General features: G+C 33.7%; 1 protein-coding gene across 2 annotated transcripts in view; it reads left to right on the forward strand.

Annotated features, from left to right (window-relative positions):
* The window catches only part of LOC123556963 (perlucin-like), a 53,139-nt gene extending 37,439 nt beyond the window's left edge, over positions 1–15,700 (forward strand). Inside the window, exons 1-6 of one of the 2 annotated variants that reach the window (XM_045348098.2) lie at positions 8,014–8,140; positions 9,081–9,196; positions 9,730–9,815; positions 10,772–10,859; positions 12,165–12,397; positions 14,381–15,700. In XM_045348098.2, the coding sequence (XP_045204033.2) occupies positions 9,100–9,196; positions 9,730–9,815; positions 10,772–10,859; positions 12,165–12,385 (492 nt within the window). In that variant the 5' untranslated portion in view covers positions 8,014–8,140; positions 9,081–9,099 and the 3' untranslated portion in view covers positions 12,386–12,397; positions 14,381–15,700. Of the gene's footprint in view, positions 1–8,013; positions 8,141–9,080; positions 9,197–9,729; positions 9,816–10,771; positions 10,860–12,164; positions 12,398–14,380 lie in introns of those variants that run through there. The other variant, XM_053543285.1, reaches the window with a different exon arrangement.
* The last annotated feature ends 3,057 nt before the right edge of the window (positions 15,701–18,757 follow it).

An 18,757-nucleotide genomic window follows, 5' to 3' on the forward strand; every position in this document is an offset into this window, starting at 1 on the left:
ATTCCACAAAATAACTACAAAACTGAAAATTTTCACAACACAAACATGAAAATTCAGCAACATGTAATGCTTTAGATGAAAAATAAGTGACTTTAAACACAATTAACACATTGAAATCATTTAGTTTACATGCACTGCTTATTCAGAGTAGAAAAATGACAAAATGCCATGCATGGTAAAATGGAATGGTAAAATTCATACATCTTTATAATGCTACTAATTTTAAGAAGATGCACAGGGGACAAATGGCAGTAAAATATATATTCATGGAATATGTTCATAGTAAGTAAAATGCTTTCAACTACACAATACTAGCTACTGAATATTTACATATGTAGGTAAACTTTAATTAAAATTGATGTTTCCACTTATATCTGAAAACTTGAGAAAAATGCAAAAAATAAAATTTAAATTGTCCTGGGATTCTTATATAATTCTCAAGTAATGCCTGCATTTAACTTACAAACTACTAAGAATATAGAACTGCCACAACATATTACAGTATAAATGCTATGATAACTGATGAATGTGAAAAAAAGGTGCACAGGGGACATCACTTTGGCTTAATATGTGAAGCTGAAAGCTGCTTTTGTAACCATTGTAACTTCCATTTAGAGGGAAATAAAGTAAAAACCCATTTTATTTAAAGAATACTAAAGGACATTTTTGGGTGTATAGACATATATATGAAGATTCTGAGAAAGATTTATAAAACAATAAAATCATAAGGTGTCTTCAAAGCTGTAAGGATAAAGATCTTAGAAAAACATTATGACTTAAGAAAAGTAATGGGGTTATGAAATTGTAGTGTTCAACTTTTAAATGTATCACTATTTTTTTTATGAAGGGGCTTCCATCACAAGACATGAACTATTGGTAAGAATAAAATGTAGTTAATGAAAAAAAGTATTTTGTTTTAAATGTGCAGAGTTTAGATTTCATAAGAAAAGACAAAGCTGTAACAATTAAGTTTGGTTTGAAAAAGTAAAACACAGTTGAAAACTATCCTTCATGCAAAATGTCACACTTTTGGTGCAGAGGGGACAACATTAGCTATATAATTTAACATAACTTTAAAAATGCTTGAGCCATTCATCTGAAATTGCACACATTTCTTGAATACATTGATTTGGATATGATTTGCCCCAAAACACATTCTAAAACTGAACTGAATTAAAGTAAGGTGAAAAAGAAGAAAAAGCTTCATTATTTTGAAAACCACCCATATAAGGAAATCAGCATTATATATGGAATCTTGACAAGTGTGGATTAATGTATCTTAAAACTACTCATGTAGCTTCATTTCTTTATGCTGATTCTGTAGGTCTACAGCACAGCTGATTTATGAAGTTGAACAATTCATGCATGCCATGTAAAATAAATAATTATGATACTATTTATTAATCACATCTTGCTGTAATATAGACCTACTGTATGTTATTTCATTCCGTTGTATAAATGTATAAATTTGTTGATATTTTGGTGCATGATCATGCTTCATTCAAACCCTTGACCTTGTCAGCTATGCAGAGGTGTCCTTTCTTTGGCTTACTTATAGACACTGTTCTTTTTTTGACAAAATTATTGTAGAATATATATATATAGAACATTGACATTTACCTAGTTGTACTGTTGGTCGACATCATGTATTCCTGTTGAACAAGAAATGTCAATGTGAATGCCCAGCACAGGTTCAAAAAGTTTACAAATGACACTGTTTCCATGGTGCAGGTATTGTTTCATCTGAAACAAACACATGACGGATTAAATGCACAGTAGATCCTTGATTCTAATTAATGTTACTTTAAAAATATTGATGGTTTTTGCCGGATGATTCAGCACGTCCGATCAGACATATTTTATGGCATAAATGCAGAGACTGTTCAAATTATGTCAATTCGAATGCAAAAAGTACATCAACGTTTTTTTTCTATGACAATGATCTATTCTGTCTATTCTGATCGATTCACTATCTATGAAACAATGCGTTAATTCTGCATCGACTGTATTTCAAGATCTAAGAATGATTTGTTGTTGATCTACCAGTGGATCTAATGATACTCTGTGGTGGCAGTGATACAAGCATGCATATGCTATGTTCTCCGCCCAAAAATAGGCAAATCATTCTCAGATCTTGAAATAGAGTCGACTGATAATCAACCTTACTTTGAACTCGTTGCAAAAATAATTAATTTATATAAATCTATATAACTTTGCACTTACCATTGTTCCTAGTCCCAGAACAACTCGACCTGTCAAAATATGTAAACACGAGGGAGGCCTTTTGACAGGACAGTCATGTAAATTTCCGAAGGAAATAGTCCAAATTTATTCCAGTTACTTCCATATGCGATATTATCGTGAATTATAATTATATGCATAATGTATCGCATATAGATTTAAGCATAAATTTAATGTTTGTGAATCCTGTGCTTTAACTGTTTTCACGTTAAGCGCCGAAAATCATGAAATCCATAAGGCCATGTGCTCAGCCTGATCACATTTCTACGCACTAACACATTTTTGTGTGAAAAAATATGCTGAAATTTACATTTTATTCTGTCAATTACTTTGTGACTGCAACCGTGTCTAAAAATAAAATTGACACATCTGACTTTTATGTGTATTTCCCTTGTAATGATATTATGGATTTTTGTCATAGATACGCATATTTATCTCAAATTAGTTGTGAAATGATGATGTCTGCATGAAAAAAAGAGAAAATAAAAATTATCTGAAATTATCGACTATAAAAGGCACTTTCATCAAATTTATTTAAAAATTGATTGCTCGCAGGAAGTAGATATATTATCTAGGTACGTTTTGGTCACAATTTTAGGCAGAATAATGCTTGAATGTAGCAGCTGTCGATTTTGAAAAAATATGACCACCTAAAAATATTTTTTTCTGTCTTCTGTCCGGATTTTCAGGTACAAGTTGGCATTTGTTTTTCAAGATATATACTTCAAAGGAGAGCTAAATCATTTTCAATAGGCATTTCATTCATCAAATTATGTAATTCTTCAGTAAAAATTCGCAAAATGGTTGTAAAGACAAGCACTAAAATGTCGATATTTTGGCTATAGAATGTACCTTAAATTGTATACAAATTGTTAATGCATTTTGTGTTTGCTATATACTTTTAAAAGCAATACACATACAGAATGGTACACAGAATGATACAGAGCTGAATGATAACATGAATTGCAACATTTTTAATTAGAGCTAATTAGCATCCTGCGTCTTATTTTTTCTCTTCATATTTGTTACAGTTTCACACTTCTTCTTAACGTAAGATATAAATTAAAAGATACATGAGCCCTACTTTTCTTGGTGTTTTTGTAGTTTATAAGTCATTTAAGAACATAAGGCCAGTAATTCATTTTTTTAAATGAGCCTGGTCATGTGTTAAAGCTCTTAGAAGATTGTTGCTTTTATATAGAGCATATAGCAAATTTATTTACTACTGTATACCCTATAATAACAACATTGGCAATAATTAAGATATATCCAGATATGGGAATAAATGGGATATTTTGGTTAGATTTTGATAGCAAATGAACATTTCATTGCAATTTGCTGCAAAAATTGTAAAAAAAAAATCTTCACTGTTTTAAGTGTATTTTTTTTTCAAAAAATGCATATTCAGTTCCAAAATATTACCCATTCATAACTGTTAGAATTGAGTTTGATAAAGAATAACTCAGTCTGCACTGCTTTCATAGATCTGAAGAACTGCTTCTGAACAATATCGACGGTAAATCATACAACCAAAATAAAAATATAGCCGTGGTATTGAATATTTATTTCTCATAGACTCTGTACAATTTGAACAACTAACGAATTCTCGTACAAATTACATTCAGAGATCTCCTATTTATTTGTTGCTTACATCCGTTAATTTAAACAACTGTCTAAACGAATTCAAGATCGGTGAAAAATGATAAATGCTCTCGTTTCAGCCGAGGTTAAATTGTTTCAATATGACCAGGATTTCCGAATAATAATAGGCCGGTGAACAGTTTGTCAATGTTCTTGTTGTCTGTGGTGTTGTTGTTTATTGATGCACAAAAACTTTCCTTACTTTTCGGAAATAATTTTGTACCTTTCTATACAAAGTTTTCAGACGGAAGAACAGTCGGATTTAAAATCGTTAAAACAATAATCTAACTGCATTCACAAGAAGATTCAGCTTTGCTGCTGCTTTCTACGTACAAGCTACTAAAAAAGATGCTAGAAAAAACGGGCTAAAGTACCATTAAATGGTCTGAAGACCGTATTCCTGAACGAAAACAGCAAGTCTTAGTCGGTGTATTTTCTATTTTTCAATATGTGTATCAAAAGGAAAAATTTGCGTCTGGCCCGGTGATGGTTCCGAAGTTCGTACCTTGGTGGTATCAGAGTTACCACCAAAACAACATGTAACTTTTAATGAAATATCGTAAGCATTTGTGTGGATTTGGAAAGAAAATAATCTTCAATAGTAATGGGAGAGTAGAGCACGGTCTCTTAAGTTACAGTTAAATGTTTTAACATCACGGTCTTGTTGTTGTACTAAATAAACATACACATCTCCAAATCGGCGAGAAAAAAATACACGTTTAAATTCATGTTGTGAATCCGAGATTTCAAGCAAAAGGTTCGTCAGTCTTCTTTAAATTAATACACAGGCAGAATAATTTCAACCTGCATGCCTTGTCTCTTACTGGAACTAAAAGTGTTCCAAAAATAATAGTATTAGCTTTAACTGTACTGTTTCGTGCGTTATTGATTTCATCAATTAAGGTTTCGGTACGATTTCTTCTTCCTTGATGTATTGTAGAGCAAGCTCTTTTGGACATAAATTGTGAATACAACAGTGACAGCACTGTATTTCTAAAGATGAACACTACCCCAGTCAATCCAGCCTTAAATACTATCATCAAAAATGAATTTTTTGGCTACATGCATCAAAGTATTCAATCACTGTCCACATTTCCAGTACACATCTGTCAAGGAAGACAGTCTGGAGTAGTTTTTTTTAATTCTTCCGCACAGCAATATAGTCCTGAAGAACATATAAAGACATCAGATATAATATAAAATGTACATAATGGCAATAAATACATTAGAAATTTAACAAGTCAAAGTGGAAATGGTTTCAAATTGAGGACTTCCTAATTTCAAAGAACTACTTCCTAGGAAGTACTTCAGTACCAGAGTGACACATTTATTGTTTGATGAAAATATATATGAATAATGCTTTGAGTTAAAAAAACACGATTGTGTTTAATCTGTGTAATTGTATTGTGGTCAGACTGTTCAAACAACACTGTCTGTAACTATATCAACTTTCGTTCTGATTTGTTAAAATTAGTAAAGTTTTGATTTCCAAAATAGTTATGTGGATGGAGGGGTGAGTATATATTTTCTCGTCTCCCCCACACCCGCTGCAACAATCTAACAAACTTCCAGTAATGCTAAATTCGTATAGAGAACATTTACAGTTACAAAGAGTATTAGTAGAAGAATAAAAAACTCAAACGGAAAGGTGTTGTGTTTAAACAGGAAGGCAGCGATACGGTTAGGCATACATATTTTTCCAATAGTTACATCAGTTGTTGTAATCGTAGATTTGAATATGAGGGCTTTGCAGGAGAAAATCGATTGAAATAAAGGTTTAGAACCTTTATTGTTATAACAAAATATAGACCAAAGTGGTCTAACTGTCACATCGTGGTAAATTGTACTAGGAAACGTACCATCAAGCTTAAGTAGGGAAAATACGTATCTTTCATTTATCTTACTTTGTATCTTGCAGCAAGCCGTCTAGGAGGATGTGTTGCACCCTACAACTAGAGTGGTTCTTGCACTTATGGCCAATTTCACTGATTATTATCCACCTGCGCATTCAACCCGACGGACGAGTAGGTCAAGTATGTCATAGGCGTAGTTTTGATCTGTATCTTTCAACACGTGGTCTAGGAGGATGTGTTACACCCTACAACTAGCGTGGATGTGTACTGGTACTTATGGCCGACATCACTGATTATTATCAACATCCTAAATCAAAGCCGTTCAGCAATGATAGCACGTTCCTCCCGGATTTGAAAATCATGCTCGGACAAGTAGGACAAGTACATCATTAGGCGTACTTGCCTGATACGCAAAGAGTCCGTCTTCTTACTTTATGAGATGGGTCATATCTTACTTATAAAAATTAATTTTGGCCAATGTTTTCAACAGAATGCAACGTACCAAATCGTTGTTAAATTAATACCCGATCCTATGAAGTTTGATAGCACCATAAAAACGTAATTTGTTACCTTACCTTTTACAGTCATCTTATGCCTTTTGTAAACCAATTGATTGACTAAATCTTAATTATAATATTTTACCAAAGAATATTATTTGTTTCAGTTTACAGTCTCAACAAATTTATCGCTTTTGTATACATAAAACACTGGTAAAATTAATATGATTCAAATATATAAGCATCCTGCTTTAAAGCTTCATTAAATCTTAATGAGCAATGACCTTGATTTCATTTTATGTCGATATTAAAACAATAAGGTTATTATAATAGTAGCTTGATATAGGATGCAGTATTCGGCTCTAGTGGATTTTACTAGGTAGCGCCGAATGTGATCCGGCGTGGCAAATTCCACGAGAGCCAAATACAAAATCCCAGATCTAGCTACTGTTATAATGACCCTTTTATACGGTGTACCGTTTGGACCATCGAGATTTTTATTCCTAAACCCTGTACCTTAAGAGTCGAAACCACGATGGTGAAAGTCGAAATTACGATTGCGAAAACATGAAACCACGAAGATGAAAGTCGACATCACGAAACCATGATGGTGAAGACGCGATATCACGGTCGTGGTTTCGTGTTTTCATCATCGTGGTTTCGGCTTTCAACATCGGACTTACGACTTTCGGCCTTCATTATCATAGTTTCGAATTTCAGCATCGTAGTTTTGACTTTCATTACAGTGTTTTTGACTTCCGACTTTTATCATTGTAGTACCAAATTTCACCATCAAAAGCACGATGGTGAAAGTCGACACCACGATGATGAAAGTGGAAACTATACGATGTTAAAAGTCGAAACTACAATGACGACGAAATTCGAAATCCCGATGATGAAAACAAGAAACAACGATTATGAAAATGCGAAATGACTTAGCTATTTCATCACCGTGGTTTCGTGATTTCGACTTTCACCATCGTAGATTTGAGTTTTCACCATCGTGATTTCGACTTTCGCAATCGTGTTTTCGATTTTCATCGCCGTAGTTTCGTGATTTTGACTTTCGAAATATGGGCGTTCAGAATTTAAAAATTCGATAGTCCAAATGGAACGCCGTGCTTTTATTACATATATTCGTTTGTTGTTTTGTTATCAAACGACTCATAGTTTGTCGATGCTAAAATAGGGTATAGTATTGTGTGAACTTTGTGTCATGTCTCGAACATAAAATGAAAGTAGTACGGCAACATGCAATACAAAAGGTTCAATAAAGATTTTTTTCTGTCTGTTCGAAACTTGAACTACTTCCTTGAAAGTATCCGCAAGATATTGCCATTCTTGTGCGTGGTTCTGTTCCAGCGCACTGCCATGACATTTGACGCTGTGACGTCATAAGCGTGAACTACAACCTATGCATGTTGCGCCGTCCTGATATGATTCCTTCGCATTCGCACTTCAAACAACGATTTTATTCAACAACAAATTACTGTTTGGGATATATTATTTCGACTTAAATACGTTATCATCAATTATTATGTACATCCTTGACGACAACCAAATATTTGCCCGATCTGACTTGGTTTCTACGACTGGTACGTTTGACGCTATTACGTAATAATTGTGACATAACAAATGAATTACTGCACGATAACATAGCATTTTTAGTCTTCTTTTGTCTAATATGAATTATAACATACATGTTTGGTTTAACAGGGAGAAAAGTTGGATCGTGTTAGAATAGAAATTAAATTGATTTTCAAGTGGTACTACTTGAAAATTAGGCGGAAAGCATTTAATCAAAATGACATCTCCCACGTTCATCATGGTTGATATATTATATATAAGTAGTCCTTTATAGAATTTGACTTGTAGGTAGCGTATCTAACTAGCAAAACTGTGGACGTTGTGAGTATAAGTGTTACTTACATTTTGGTTGACCGTGTTTTTATTAGTTTTTAAAAACACTTTGTCATGCACGGCAGGTTACATGGTTACATAAGTCAGAATAATATTGGAAACTAATTCAGATATCTGTACGAAGAAGATGGTATTCCATATTATTTAAGATAACCTTAAATTTTTCATTAATTATTAAGCATAAACATCCAATAATTTTGTCGTTGAAAAAGATGCCTTATGAAATTTATTAAAAGAGACATAGCATATCTGTTTCGAGATACGGTACTGGAATGATTTTGACCCTAGCTAACATGTGGCGTAGGCACTCTATTGGGCTGGTTATGTGAATCAGGTAGAGAAACGCTGTCAGTGTCCGTTTTCTACAAAGCAATTACGACAAGAAACTCTTAAAGAAATGGGGCTCATGATAAACATCAATATTTACAAGGTCATTTTTAAACTGCTATTTCATTTAACTATTAGTATCCTAAATCATTACATAAACTAATATTAACGTACGTGCGGAGGCCGAAATTCATGTTGCACATGATATCCTTATGTGCAGAAAACTGGAATCGTATGCATACATCGTCAAACTAAGACAAACTAACACAAATTAAAACAAGTATATTCTATAGCTAATTATCACAAACTTGTGTTTTGCACTACTTTATGTGCTCTAAATAGTGCGTTTGTAGAAAAAACATCCCAATAATATCTCTTATTCTTGAAATGTGTTTATAGAAAAACAACAATTTAAACGGTTTCCGAACCACATTGTCAGTTGTATTAACCCATGTAGCTTCCGAGTGCGCAGATCAGTATCTCAATTTAGTTCATTGACCTTTCTTATTGATTTTATAATAATTATAATATACTGATTGGAACGTCATTACATTGCATAATTTTCTGTTTGTCTTCATTTTTTGTTTATGGTGATGAACAGCAAAGAGAGACAAACAGACATGTGGCTGCACTATTTTCTTGCCGTACTTGTGTTTCTCAATGCCTATGCCGCCGACTGTGATTCTGTATTTGACAAATGGAGACTCAGATGTCATGGTAAGGATAATTCTTTCCTCGGTTTTAAATGAAACGTATTTCATAATAGTCAGAATATATTCTAATAATTGACATAGTAATGTGGTTTGTTTAACGAAAGAAAATTGTCGTGCTAACAACATTTGTGCAATGATATCAAGGGACTCCTTTTCGCGCTATTGCTGGCGCGATCTGTCGTCAGTACCAATCTGCAGAAAAAGTTGTTTTTCGAAAAATCTTCACAAATCGGCTATCCAAATTGCAAAAAAAGGCTCATATTTTGACAGTATATATTATATTTTGTGTGGATTTATTATTTTTAATTGTACATTTTACCGGAATGCAAATCACAAATTCACAAAATAACATGTGCAAGTCTTGGCATCTAAAGGTTGTAAGATCAATAGTGTGACATTTATTTATTTTTTTTTTTGTTTATACTCATTGAAAGAACATAAGAATATATTGTTAGAAGGTAACTGCTTAAACGGTAACCGTTACTTTGCTACATGGGAATAATAACACACATCATTTTAAACGTTGATTTATTTCAGTGAAACAGTGTGCAAGGGGATGGGTATGCTCAGACACGTCGTGTTATCATTTCACGGAACAAAAAGTAACGTTCGCGGAAGCTCTTGTATGTGTAACGTATTTTGTGTTGTTGTTTTTTTATGCAAGAAAAACTATGCAAATTTAATACTACGCTCCATTAAAGATCTTATATGCTCACCTTTCATAAGATACTTATTACATTAAAAAATATTATTCCAAATATCCTCATCAATTATATTTGATTTAGCTAAATAACTTATAGTTACTGTGTATGTAGAGCTCTTTTAAATACACTCGTTATCTCGGATTCCAAGGTGTCGAGCGCTTTAGTTCGAGATAAGAGCAATTCGACTTGCAATGATATTTTGTGCAGGTGTTCTCGAGTCGGGACTCGCTTCCGAGGGATCTACTTTCCGGATTATATTTACTTTACAACAGCGGGTGTTAAGTGCTGTGGCGGCCGTAAAAAGTCGCCCCGACTTCATCTGAGTGTTTTATATTTTCTGGTCCTTCGGGATCATTGATTTCAACTCATTTAGATTTGAAAATTTAATACTGCTTCAGCCGGTGCTAGGGGCGTGGGCAGTGTTGCACTTTCCATTACTGCTCATGAACAGACTCAATCAAACCAAGTCTGCAATTTTCATTGTTTGCATTGTTTTCGATGCTTCCGGGAGATCTACCTACCGGATTATATTGTAAATATCGTCGAGATAGCCTTAATTTTGAGATAAGTTAGTTCAAGATATCAGGTATTAACTTGTTTATATCCAGTATCGAGCATTTATTAAAAAAACTTTCAGGTATTCATTTGCATTCGTACTGTGCTTTGCTTAAACGTTTATAAATACGTTGTATTTTATTTACATAAATACTGTGTAATAGTTGTTCATATTTCAAACAACCTTCTTAAAAGGCACCAGCAACCTACTGATGAAATGTATTTAATGTACTAAATTTTGTACATGGTTAAAATATTTGATGAAAAGAAACTTCGTAAAAAGAGAAACATTACTTGGATATCTGTCTCTATGATTACAGAGAATATGCCGTTCGATTCGAGCCGAACTGGTGGAAGTAAACGACGAGAGGGAATTTCAGTTCTTGAGGTCCCAAAGTTACAGCAACAGTAAGTGATATTTACATGTCGAAGACATTTATATGCTGTAGTCAATCTGACTATCGTTTGAGAGCAAAATTCATTAATGGTTGAGAGCGACCGTCAACACTGTCGTACAACGTCCATCTATCTCGACATTAAGTGACTGAACCTGCATCATTTTTCAGACGAACTTATCATTTACGTGTTCCTAATTTAGATGGCTTTTAATGCCTATGACAATACAACTAGCTTGAATTGATGGCTAAACTCCATACTGTCGTAACCCTTTCTATGTTTGATATGCGTTCAACCCTATATGTCATGTTATGCTAGGCCAGTGAGGGAGATATGGGATGCTGTTATATCTCACGTGCATATTCTTTCTTAAAATTCATATTCATATATTCCGCAGCGATCGAAAATTCTTAATGTCAGTCATCAAGATGTTACACCCTGAAAACACGTATGTCTAACCATTGATATCAGGCGTTTCTTCAGGAAATTTGAATACGACCGATGTAACATCATAATACACCCATTGATATCAGGTTTTTCATGTCAGAGGAGAGTTAAATACTACCCATGAAACGTCATAATGTTACATCCCTAAATACGTAAGTCTAACCATTAATATCAGGCTTTTCTTAAGAAAAGTTGAATATTACCTATGAGACATCATGATATTCGGTTTTCCGGTAACCATTTCGATTAATAAGTTTTGGAATATTATAATTTCTTTACTTTTGTCATCTTTATGTGTTCCGGTGTAGTAAAATAAATATGAAAGGTATTTGAGAATGTTAGCAGATAGTGTGACCCATTGGAAAATAATGAAGACATCAGCTATCTCCTTGGCAAGAATTATATTTCGCAGGCTCACAATGTCTACTTACACACACAAACGCATGTGATATTCATATATTGTGAATCCTTGAAAGGTATTAAATCAAAGGTTTTATGTTGAAAATGTTGAATATCGCTTGAGCAGGCCAGAGTTACTATTACATTAGACACTTCCTGCGATATGTACCAAACCGTAAAGAAGCTTCAATAGTAGAATTAGAATGTCTACCATCATTGAAATCATTGTTATTATCAGTATTACATGTATTATTATTTTGAAATTTCATTAATATGTTGATAAGCGTACAGTCAATCGCCTGATTAAATCATTAAATCTTTCGTCGTTACGATATTATTGAAGGTGTAATGAAAACGCTATATTCACGTGTTATTCTAAACATTCTTATATATGTAGATTGTTTGTAATGAATTCCTGTTGGTTTCTGGACTTTTCAAATGCAATATAACCATATCTGTTTCTATTTATAGACCTGCCATCTGACTTCTGGATTGCCTTTACCGATTCATTTGAAGAAGGGAAATGGATATGGGCAAACACATGGAACAAAGGCTATTTCACAAAGTGGATTCCTGGCCAACCTGATGATTACCATCATTCTGAAGATTGTGTCCAAATGTGCCGTGATTATGATTACAAATGGAACGACCGTCCTTGTGGTGACAGGAGGCAGTTTGTTTGTGAAAAGTGATGTAATTTCAAGGTAACAGATCTCTGTTTGTTTGATTTTTTGTCTCGGAAAAAAAACTTCTTTATACTTCAATAACGAAATATGAATTATACATCACTGAAACGTTTCCATAGGAGATAACAAGACCTTTCTGGATTTGATCGATATTTTTAATTATTTATATTTTATGGCCAAAACAATTATAACAATTGTCTATCGTGATGGTTCCCTGGGTTCGTCTCGTAATTTTAACGAACCTCTGATCGATTAGAACGCTCCGGTTCATGCAAATTGGTGAATATTGTAGTTTTTTTTTAACAATTTTACATGAACATAAACGTTTTATGCCAACTTAATGGATATTCTGAAAGTCAAAATTGTAAATTCCGTGTCCAAAATGGCTGAATTCATATCAAAATGAATATCAAATTATAAAATAAGATAAATATGAAAATTAACATTGGAAATTAAAAATATTTTTAACAAAAGAAGATGCTTGAGAATAGTATATAATATTAGTTTATTTATTCAGGTATTTTATCAAACTACTTGAATATAAAATGAAAAGCTTATTTTAATTTATAAGAAATCAAACTGCAAATGCATGTGCACAAAAAATGCATTGGCTGACAGCGAACATTGAAATAAGCTGCGTTATCGTATTGAACGAACTGAAGTTTAAATGTATTATTTCATTAAAAAAGCGGTTAATAAACAAGAAAAATCAACAACAACATGTGTAGCGTTGTTCATAGATAATTATTAACTTCCAACGTTTCGGCGTTAAGCCCTCATCAGGGAAGAATAACAATATTTTTTTTATTATTATTATTAAAAAAGCGGTGAAGTGGTTAAGTAACATAAATTTTTCTTGCTAGCAACAAGATGATTCAAGTAACGGTCCGGCGGTTAACCATCATAATATTGTCTTGTCAGCATCAAGCTGACGTCTGTGTTGATACATATAAAACAAAGAAAATTACTAACTTTATTAGACAGAAGATAATAGGTAAGGGTAGATTTCTCGGAAGCACAGAACACAAAAAAACACAGCCCCAGAGCCACGCATTTACATAGTAGGCCCACAACAAAAAGAAGCTGTAATGGAAAATTATTTTAGACTGGTTGCTTCAAACATCCAACAAGTGCATTTTAATTTATGCTAAATATTGATGGAGGGGAAGGAAATGGCAAGGGTCGAAATGGGGTCGTGGGGTTGAGAGGGTTGGGTGTGTGTGTGTGTGTGTGGGGGGGGGGGGGGGGGAATCCGAAAGGGAAAGATGAACAAGAACGAATATACAAGGGAATGCCATGTTCTTTAAAAAACAGTCGCACTACAACGTAAACCACAATAGTGCAAAAAATCATGTACCAAAGATAAACACAACTACGATCAACTGAATAACATAGAAAAACGAACAAGCAACACATAAGAAAACAGTAGGGCACCGTTATAGACTCACAAGCATACAAGCATACAAACGCACCCACACAAGTAGGAAAAAACAGTCAAGTACCTTCTTGGGATTCGGCTGCCAAAACAAAGGGGAGCCATGAAAACTTATTAAATGTAAAGGGGGAGGGGATGCAAAAAGTAGCGTAAATATATTTGCCTCGTTCCCCAGATAATGGAACTTGAAATGACTGAACTGTCATACAAATTTGTTCACATGGAGCAAACTCATTGGGCAAAAATAGCAAATACTAACATGATTACACAGACAATAACCAGTTGTTATTAAAGTCTCCATGTACACAATGTCGTGAATGGGATGTTTTGCATGTCACGGAGTCCTAGTTAATTTGCATCAATTACCGAAAAACGAAAATTATAGGTACTGATGTTAAGCGACATGCAATTGTTTATTGCTAAAATGAATTAAATAGACAGTGTTAATGAAATAAGTTTTTTCTTTGTGGGTGGGGGGGGGGGCGGGGTTAAATACACTAACCATATCAAGATGAACGGAACTGCATTGCACTTAACAAACGTTATTGAGTATATTGCTTTTTTAGGTACAGATCGACCGGCAGAATTCTAGATGTTCTACTTCACTTTTCATTTTGAGCCTCACTACCTTACCTACCGAACCTACTTGACGTGTGAATGCTTGTATTGGAGACTGATTCTCATCAAGGAAATACCGCCCTTCGGTTTGCGCATGCGTGTAAATTACTTTATACAACAAAGGGATATTCGATTGCAATAGTTTTAGATACATTTCATGTTTTGACTTTCAAATGATATTTAACATTTAAAACGAAGAAAATGGAATCGTTTTCGTATACTTCAAATTAGTGTATGATAAACTACCAACACCACGTGTATTTGACTGAGACTCCGTAATCAATTATTTACTCTTTAACCCTATGCTGACGGCTTGATAATGTGCATTCATTTTACTTTAAATTTATAATATCTACAGTTTCCTAGTTAGAAGTAAAATAGTTTGTAAATGAGGCATGGTGTGGTTACACTTGAAATATTTCGTAGCTTTCCGTAAAATCTGTCTGACTTAATCATAATATCGTATATTTATTGACATTTTCTTTACAAAATGAAGTAGTTTCTTAGTGCATGGCTTAAGAGATGTGTTTTCAAATCACTACAGAGGATAGTGAGAGTAAACATCTGACAAACTATGCTTATAAGTTATGAGATTACTTACTGACCTACTTATGAAATTATGATTTTTTTAGTAACGGCACACAGCGAAGTAAATGCAAATTGTAACCTATAACCTATTGATATTTTAACAAGTAAAATTGTAGGTAACTATTTGTAACCTCAATATTTGTCCAGTAAATGAGTGACTTACATGTACTGGATACTGCGTAACCAGGCATAATAAACCATTAAGTGAGTCAGAAATTGAAAACCTCTAGATGTTGATTGGATGTTAAGACTAGTATAACTGTATCAAGTAATGGTTTGTGTCATTATTCTCAGCAGTGATTTCCCAGTGATTTTGTGTGCAATAAACTTTATATGTAGTTTTGTGCTCAGAAAAAATGCTGTACAGCAATACGATATATTGCATCATAAATCATTTTACAAGTTTAACAGAAACCATGAAATGTAATATTTGGTGATCTTAAACACTGGTTTTGACACCTGTCATGAAAAATTGGACTACACCGAAAACTGTAAAACAGTCTCAACAGCCGATATTCTTGGTCGTCAAAGTTGACAAAACAATGTTATTTTTATGATAGGACTTATTTCCTCAAATATGTCGTTGTTTTTTGTGTTGTATCATGTGTTCTTCACTAGTTAATCTTGTTCACTTCTCTATAGCTTTCATGTCATTTTGAATAAATCTGTAAAAAAGCAAACGTTTGTTTTGTTCTGTGGGTTTAAGTCAAACGTACACAACAGAGGTTATATGCCGACTTTCAAGCTATAATAAAGGAGGAAGATCCAGTCTTTTCAATAGTTTAGGCAGGATTTGTTACCCTTGAAGAATTGCTGATCTCCCGCCCGCCAGTTAGATTGCTTTATCTCATGAGAATATTAAACGACTTTCGAAACAACAGTGAAGGGCAATTCATTCGAGGTCAGAGACCCTACGCTGCCGTTCAAGTATGTCCCCGAAGGGCTTGTCATCCGATGTAAGCGTATAGTATATAGTTTGGATGTCACCACGTAGAGTAAAACGAAGTCTGGATAGCACCAAATGAAGAAAGCGGCACTTAATTTAGTTTACTTATGAATATTGCCCTATATGCAAACTTAATTTTTGAATTCAGTAAAGTTAAATACTTTGATGACGATTTAATATATCTGAAATAAACATCTAAAGTTAAAATATATTTAGTGAAACATGACCATCGGGTACCTTGACCACCTGAGAATTTAGACCAGCTATTTGTATGAAACACTAGTCTCGTTTCTGATAGAAGCAGTGTACATGAACATGTGCATAAAGGCCACCTACACAGAAAACCCATTTTAGCTCTTTAAAGTTTAGTTGTATTATATTATTTACATGTTTTATACAATATACGCTTCAGATGAGAATGTACGCAAAAATATCTTTATGAATTACTTTTATGCAAAAAGATCAAGGTTAGGCTAAATTCACTACAAGATGCACACTAGTGTGTGTTCAGATCCCATGTTTTGTTCACAGGACATAACTCCTAAGGCTATCCAAATATTGTATGATTATGTCCCTTTTCTTCTCAGAACATAGGTAACCAGAACAATGAACTATCAATGAAACGATTTTAAAAAAAGAAATGAAAAGATTATTTGTCTGTAACCAGACCAGTGGCACTCGAAATCCGCCGAATCGTTAGAGCATTGAAATGTGCCACTACCGTCACATCCCTTTGCACCTGCTTCAGCAGAATTCCATTATAATCAAACTGATTGTACTCCATGATCCAAAAGGACTGGAAAATATAACTACTCTAAGAACAAGGAGACTTTCTTCCACAGCATTCCCTCCAACCACCCCTTTACTGCATTAGAGTCAGCTGTTGTTATAGTTGATTAAGTCTGTCAGAAGATCAGTTGGAAGCATAAAGCGCTACCTAGCAAAATAACAGACTTGGTTAAATTGAGTCAGTACATGAGAGGTAATGAAATGTGAAACCCCTCTCACACCCTCTAGCACCGGCTTAAACGGAATGCAATCAATAGTAAAAACTATATGCTTTCAAATTTGTGTTAAAGTGCTAAACAGTAGAGAGATACCAGTGATAGAGAGGTTGAGATTTCATACGTGTATGTGTATATGTACGTGTATAAATTCTAGTATATGAATAAATAAGACACAAAGACGTATATTTACAACTAACTAAAAGTCTAGTTTGCTGTCTGTAGATGTGCATTTACGATATCAAAATTTACTTTTTTTAGAAGAAATTGTTTTATATGTAAGAATTTCCCTTGCGTACACGTACAAGTACAGGTATTCAAATCTCGAACTCTGTACCACTATATCGTCTCAAATGACTGGTCATATTTTCGAGTTCTGTCATAACTATATTCTTTCTGAAGTAGCTAGCTTCGCAGCCAAGTGTCTAGTCTGGCTACTGACTAGATAATTTTTTTAATTTTTAAAAAATAACTTCTCTTATATATTCTGACCATCTTTCTTGGTGTTTCCAGAAGAAGAGGGACACAATTATACATCATTTGAATAACCTCAGGAGTTATCTTCTGTGCTGTGAACAAAAACACAGGGTCGAACACAGACTACCATGGGACATAAATGAAGGACTAAATATGTCTGAATGTATCTTCTGAGTTACCGGTTTGCGCTAAAGGCTGAACACTGCTTAACCCGGCTTTTTTATTTCATATAAAATCCACTTACTTTATAACGGTTTTGTGACATTTTTAACATATCAGATTTTCAGAGACTTGTATTCCCAACAAGAACTAAATCGCTACTATAGAATAAAATGAAAAAGGGTTGTTAAACTTTATATAAGAAAGCTAGAGTTTGTATGATACTGAATGCTACACATACATACTGGAACGTGGTTGAGTAAAAGAAAACACGATACTATTGCGAAAAGGGCATGAGGAAAGAAAGAAAGATTAGCACTAATTATATGTGGACTACATGTGACTATAACTGCGGAGACTTACAACTGATTTGGTAGCGATCAGCCTAAATATTCCACAGGTAAGTTATGAAGGTGGTTTGGTCGGGTATAAAAAGAGCTAATCCGCTATTATGGGCTTATACATTTTAGTATAAGTTTAATACCCGTATGCCTAATTTGTTATAAAAAGGGTACATACGAGAAAAGTATCGTATTAAAAATACGGTGAAGAAGCATTGTCGCAAACGACTACTGCTACTAACCTGCAGCCGCCATTAAAAATGTCCATATGAATATATGTTTCTTACAAAAATTAGATTTGTTATGTTATGATGGGTTTATATTGATTATAATGGTTAAAGTGATTAAAAAAACATCAATACGTTGGAAACTAAGTATATCTCATTTACTCTCTTTCAAAAACTGTTGATAAAAGAAAAGTATTTATTTGAAAATACAGCAAATTACAATTGACGGGAATCAGTTACTAGAAAGAATTCGTCGTTTAAAACTGTACAATTTGAAATGCACGTAACAATACGCAAAATAAATAAAATTGTAGTAATTGGGGCGTGAAACTAAACTGATAATTGGCAAAAAGTTAAAACATACTAGACATCAGTTAATATGTCGAGAGCACGGTACGGATCATAAACAGGTAACTCCAGCAGATAAATTCAGATAAATCCAGTCTTTTAGTTATGTCCCTTGGTTGCAAAGTATTGGCTATTATGTGAATATATATTTTTCTAGGCTTATACATTATATGGGACACTACAAATACAACGTGTGATTATTTTGTTTTGTGCAAACAAACAGATGAATTCGTTA

This window comes from Mercenaria mercenaria, chromosome 5 (assembly GCF_021730395.1).
Source record: "Mercenaria mercenaria strain notata chromosome 5, MADL_Memer_1, whole genome shotgun sequence".
Lineage (NCBI taxonomy): Eukaryota > Metazoa > Mollusca > Bivalvia > Venerida > Veneridae > Mercenaria > Mercenaria mercenaria.